At 45.4% G+C, this 6253-nt stretch overlaps 1 protein-coding gene across 1 annotated transcript; it reads left to right on the top strand.

Moving 5' to 3' along the window:
- The first annotated feature begins 201 nt into the window (after positions 1 to 201).
- FAM136A (family with sequence similarity 136 member A) lies at positions 202 to 5603 on the top strand. Its single transcript, XM_077134493.1, has 3 exons — positions 202 to 355; positions 1280 to 1420; positions 4165 to 5603. Exons 1-3 carry the CDS (start codon positions 269 to 271, stop codon positions 4351 to 4353), a joined length of 417 nt encoding a protein of 138 aa, XP_076990608.1. The 5' UTR covers positions 202 to 268; the 3' UTR covers positions 4354 to 5603.
- The last annotated feature ends 650 nt before the right edge of the window (positions 5604 to 6253 follow it).

The raw sequence follows: 6253 nt of genomic DNA, 5'->3' as shown, positions 1-6253 counted from the left end.
CTGCTGAGACGAGGTTAAGCAGCTCTGGCTGCCCGAGGCGGCTCCTGCGGGCTGCGAGCGGCGGGAACCAGCGAGGGAGGGGGCAGGAGCGCGGCGACCCAGCCTGCAGTTGCACCTCTCGGACGCCAGGCGGCGGCGCGGGCCCGGGCAAGGCGGGCGGCGCAGCAGAGTCGCCGGGAGAAGCGGCGGCGAGGGGGCGGGCCTGTGCGCCGAAGTGCATGTGGGCGCCAGCGCGGCGGTGTGCCGCGCGGCGCAGCGCAGGGTCACCATGGCCGAGCTACAGCAGCTCCGCGTACAGGAGGCGGTGGACTCCATGGTGAAGAACCTGGAGAGAGAGAACATCCGGAAGATGCAGGTAACTGGCGGGCGCGAGGGCCGGGTCTGTGGTGCCCCTCCCCGGTGGCCCCGGATTCCCGGTCCCTACTCGCTGTCGCCGCGCCAAGCAGGCGCCGCCGCCTGGCTCCCGGCAGACCCGGGTCTGGGCGTCCCTGGGACCGTCGCCGGCATGCTCGGAAACACGCCGCAGCCTAAGAGAGAACTTCTGGAGCGTGGGGTGAGCGGATGAAATTCGTGCGCCCTAGCCACGCTCACGGTCGTTTTCCACGTAGTCCATCCCGGGGAGGGGCTGTCCACGGGACGGAGTTAGGAAGCTCCTGGTGGGAGGCGTTCGTCCTCCCTTAGCCGCCCCTCACGTGCCGCCCTTTTTGCAGGCGAGTAGCCGGAGACCTAGAAAGGGCGCAGTCAAGGTGAGAGACCGGAAAAGCGAAAGCGCCCGGCCACCGTGTTGGCCAGCTCAAGCCCCTTTCTGTTGTATCGAACTCCCCACCGCACAGCGCTGTTTTATTTCCTGCTCTGCTTTAACCCCCTAAACACTCTGGCTTTCCCTTACAGTGCCCAGCACCCCTTGAGTCATTGAAAAGGATTCTCAGTGGTTCGGGTGCCCCTGGTGGCATGTAGATTACTAGATTGCTGACCTCTGAACCCTGTGTTTAGGCACGTGACTTCATCTGCCCCCCCCCCCAACTTCCCTGACCACCGAGCTATCGATGTAACAAGTACCGCTAAGTTAGCAGCAGGCAGGTGAAATACTCTGCTAGGCACCCAGGATAGTTTCCCCATTTGTGGTTTGAGTGTCCTCGCGCTTCCTACTAAGGGCAGGTAAACGCCAAAAGTGGAGAGGGAGTTGTAACGTGTGCTCCTGACCCCTGTTGTTTTCCCATGACCATCTGTGTCCCCCAGAGCCTTTCCTTCCTAACCCGGCTCTGCCCTCCCTCCCCAGGGCCTCATGTTCCGGTGCAGCGCCAGCTGTTGTGAGGACAGTCAGGCGTCCATGCAGCAAGTGCATCAGTGCATTGAGCGCTGCCACGCGCCTCTGGCTCAGGCCCAAGTCCTGGTGACCAACGAGTTGGAGAAGTTCCAGGTGAGAAGCATTGCAAATGGAGGACTCTGCTTACAAGACCCTTCAGGTTGCTTTTTGCAGGAGATGACAAGCATTTGTTCAGAACTTTTTGACTTTAGCTTCTTGGTTCTGCTAACACTTATAACAGATATAATGGCTGAACAGAGTCCTCACGGGGTTTTGAAATTGTGGAAAAAGCCGTGGAGATTGAATGCTGCAAGTTGAACCAAATCTTCCCATAAAAACAATGATGTGAAGGGAAGTTTTATTCATGACCCAAGAGCCTTTTGCCTTTTTTTTTTTTTGCCATAAACAATGATCCCTGTCTGTATACTATATAATATAAAGCTTTATAAAATATATTAGCTCATTTTAAAACAACAGCTTATTCTTCAGGAAAATGCATAGTCTGAAACAGTACAGATGAGAGCAAGCCCACGGTGACCCACCTACCATTTTGTAAACTTACATACCGACCTCAGACTGTCCCTACTTGTTACACCCAGAGGACAGCTCTTGTGTCACTAGAGAGCAGACAGTTATATGAAGCATCGCTTTGCTGACTCACAGACGCCTGGCTCACAGGCCCCTCTGCAGTTACTAAAATAGTTCCATTTTTCCCTTTCTGGAGCAAAAGATATCTATCCACAACTTTATTTTGCTCCCTTCCTCTGAGTATACCTTTCTGAAACTTGGGGGAGGCAGGATCCCCTCTGAACCAGTCTTTCATATCCTGAGATTCACATGGGAAAAATATATATCTCATGTAACACATTTTTACATTCTGTATAAAATTCTTTAAAATTACTCTTATTGTAAATGAATAACTTCTCTAAGGCCAAAGTGTGTCTTCGTGTTCATTTTGACAGCTAATTTTCTGTTTTCTAAAATCGTGGTTTAAACCACTTTCCTGGTTTGCCACACACACACACACACACACACTGGCTACTTTTTCTTGGCCCCCTTTGCTGGTTCCTGTTCTCTCCAAACTCTTAGGATTGGAGTGCCCAGGGCTGTTCTTGGACCTTTGCTCTTTTCTCTCTACTTCTGTAGTCTCTTAGCTATAAATATCATCTATATGCTGATAACTCCTACATTCATTTCTCTAGAGCAGACAAATCTCACTTCTTATCTCCAGTTTTGTATATCCACTTACATCCTCAATATCTCCAATTTGTTCGTAAGTTTATTTTGGAAAATACATTCTGTGAGGCAGCATCTTTTTTTTTCTGTTTTACTCATTTCTTTATTTCCCAATATTAAAAGAGTACCTGGTACGTGTAGATATCCAATGAATATTTAATACAATTGACTATTTTTCTGTAGCATGGAGAGATGTTTGTAAATGTATCTATGATTGAGGACCCCCTGTTTTAGTTTGCAAACTGCCAGAATGCAATATACCAGAAACAGAATGGCTTTTAAAAAGGAGAATTTTAAAAGTTGCTAGTTTACAGTTCTAAGGCTGAGAAAATGCCCCAGTTAAAATAAGTCTATAGAAATGTCCAATCAAAGGCATCCATCGAGGGAAAGATACCTTGGTTCAAGAAGGCCAGTGAAGTTCAGGATTTCTCTCTCAAGTGAGAGGCACATGGTGAACACAGTCAGGGCTTCTCTCTCTCATCTGGAAGGGCACATGGCGAACACGGCATCATCTGCTAGCTTCTTCTCCTGGCTTCCTGTTTCATGAAGCTCCCCGGGAGGCATTTTCCTTCTTCATCTCCAAAGGTCGCTGGCTGGTGAACTCTGCTTCTTGTGGCTATGTCGTTCTTCTCTGCTCTCTCTGAATCTCTCATTCTCCAAAATATTTCCTGTTTTATAGGACTCCAATAAACCAATCAAGACCCACCCAAATGGGTGGAGACATGTCGTCCCCCATTCCAGTTTAACACCCATTCTTGACTAAATCACATCATGATACAGTATTGAATAGAGATTAGTCTACCTTTACGAAATGATATTTTGATTAAAACATGGCTTTTCTAGGGGGTATACTTCCTTTCAAACCAGCACACCCCCTAAGCCCAGTGACTGTTCACTTTCTGGAAGAGTCTTCTGTACAACATATTTCATCCTTCACCTGCTTTCTAGTTCTGCTTTGTTTAGATCCTCTTGGCACTAACCCGTGTTCAACTCAGGATAGTCATGGTTAATTGCACTTAGCATCTATTTTGGTTTGCTAAAGCTGCTAGAATGTAATATACTAGAAATGGGTTGGCTTTTTCAATGGAGTTTTATTAGGTTGCAAATTTACAGTTCTAAGGCCACAAAAATGTCCAAATTAAGGCATCAAGAGGAATACCTTCTCTGAGGAAAGGTTGCAGGCATCCAGGGATCTTCTGTCACATAGGAAGGCCCACGGCAACATCTGCTGGTCCTTCTCTCCTGGTTCTAGTTTCACTGGCTATCTCCAAATGTCTTTGGGCATTTCTCTCTTAGCTTCTCTGAGCTCTCAGTTTCATCTGTCTTTTATCCTCACTCCAGCAAAGAGATTAAGGTCTACCTTGAATGGGCTAGGTCACATTTCCATGGAAACAACCTAATTAAAAGGTTCACCCAACAATAGATATGCCCCCACAGTGACAGATTAAGAGAACATGGCCTTTGATGGGGTACACAAAATCTTCAAACCAGCACGACATCCTTTCAATTGATCAAAATAATATACATCAAACTTGTAGCACAGAGCCTGGCACATGGTGAGCCCTCAGTAGGTGGACACAAGCTTCTCAGCTTTCTCTACCCTCTCTTCCTTCTTGCTGCAGGACCGCCTGGCCCGGTGCACCATGCATTGCAATGACAAAGCCAAAGACTCCATGGACGCAGGAGGCAAGGAGCTTCAGGTGAAGCGGCAGCTGGAGAGCTGTGTGACCAAGTGTGTGGATGACCACATGCACCTCATCCCATCCATGACCAAGAAGATGAAGGAGTCTCTCTCATCCATGGGGAAATGAGAGTCTTTGCTAGTGCTATCAGGGATGAGGACAGGAATCTCTACAAAAGAGGATTGGAAACTTTGGTCTTTTAAGTGAAGTTTATGAAAGAAGAACGTAAGGATTTCATCAAGGTTAAGGAATATGTCACCTGCTTCTGGACACTGGTTCCTTTATATACTTCAGTTCATAATAAGCGAAATGGAAGAAAACTGGTGCTAAAATTTGGATCAGAGATAGTATAGGAGTGTTTTTTAAAGCCTAAATTTCATGTAGCAAGTATTTGTCCTGGCAGTAGGATGCTTCCAGAGCCCTCCAACATACCAAATTCTTCTTGATACACAGGTACTAACAGGCTAGGCAGTTTCCTTTAACTTGCCTGTTTGAGGAGGGGTGTTTTCTGTTTGTTACCAACCTCCTGTTTTACTAGAAGTGTCATCATACCATTTTCCATAAGCTTTAAAACAAAATCCATGAGGTCTGGGTTTTTGATTTACTTGATTTCATTTTATATACAAGGGCCTGAAATTGTTTAAGATATGAAGTTGTGAGAAAGGGTACTTTGAAAGAGAATTTTGAAAGGTTCCTTGTATTTGTTCCTACTTATATTCAAGATGTAGTTGTGTTTTTCTTTAAATTCTCACACATTACATCTTTCAGCCTAGACTCTATGCAAAAGCATGAGAAGTGATGTAATACCAGGTATAGGAAGCAGAGCTTTTCTCTTTCTGTCATAATGGCCCCTGAGGCTGTCTACAGAAAGCAAAAGGACAATCTTCCGGTGACACTGACCCTTTGAAGGGAAAGGGAGTTGTAATAGGGATATATACCAATATGTGGGAATGAACAATGAAAGTGAAACTGCTGCCTGCTTAAAAGGGTTGTAAATTACTACATTTGGAAAGACCTGGTTTTTCATAGAACATAATGAAGTGAAATCCTAAACCCAGAATTGCCTGCTAAGCCCCCTCTTGAGACATCCCCTGGCAGCAGTAAAGGGAGAGAAAGGAACTCAGGGGCTTGGGTGAACTGTGGCTCACTTAGAGCAAAGGAGGGGCAGCCCCCACTTCCAAATACCACATTCAACCTGGGCGTTAACAACATGCCATTTTCCTGCCCCAACACTGACACCATATCATTTTGATAAGGATCTTGTCTTATTACCAACTTAAATACTTGAAGTGATAGTATAGCCTGTCTGTTTGCTGTTAGAAGACTGTGATATATTTTCCTAATGGTTTGGTTTAAAAAATAAACAAGGTTTAATTTTCCCCCCACTATTGTGTTCCTTACCTCACATCTGGGCAGGGAACATATCTCAGTTTGCTTCTCCTTGTAACATGTGAGATAAGTTTCTTAAGATGTCCAGAAGAATGGTGTTCACTATGTATTACGATACGGGTGCAGGACTGTTCATTGTAAATGGGAAAAACTTCCAGGGGAGGTTGGCACAATGACTTAAACTCCATAATTATAAAAAATAAAAAAAGAAACTTTGAGGCTAAGAAAAAAGAAAAAAAAACTCAGTATCCATGTCGACAGTTAACCACAAACAGCAACAGGTGGAAAAGGTACAGAGCCCCAATCTTAGAAATTCAACCTCCAGAATTTTGAGAACCAAAAGGGTACAAACTGAGTTTGTATCTATGTTTGGTATTTAAATAGAGCCATTCCTGAACATTAGGAATGAATTTAATTTTGTAGACCCACCCCTCATTTAGAATCACCAAGATATTTAAAATACAAAGGAACCCTTTTCTGTTTGGCCCAAGTCGTCTATAATCTCTATTTTGTTAGATTCATAAATGTGGAGTCTCTTATTCTGGGGTAACTTACAACCAGGAACGAGGCGGGGAACATACTTCATACTTGTGCATTTGATATGGAAAATCAGTATCTCATATTAGAGATCTTATGGGTG

The sequence above is a fragment of the Tamandua tetradactyla genome, chromosome 17 (genome assembly GCF_023851605.1).
Source record: "Tamandua tetradactyla isolate mTamTet1 chromosome 17, mTamTet1.pri, whole genome shotgun sequence".
Classification (NCBI taxonomy): Eukaryota; Metazoa; Chordata; class Mammalia; order Pilosa; family Myrmecophagidae; genus Tamandua; species Tamandua tetradactyla.
Note: the sequence above shows the minus strand (reverse complement) of the source record. Positions and strands in the feature narration are given on the sequence as shown.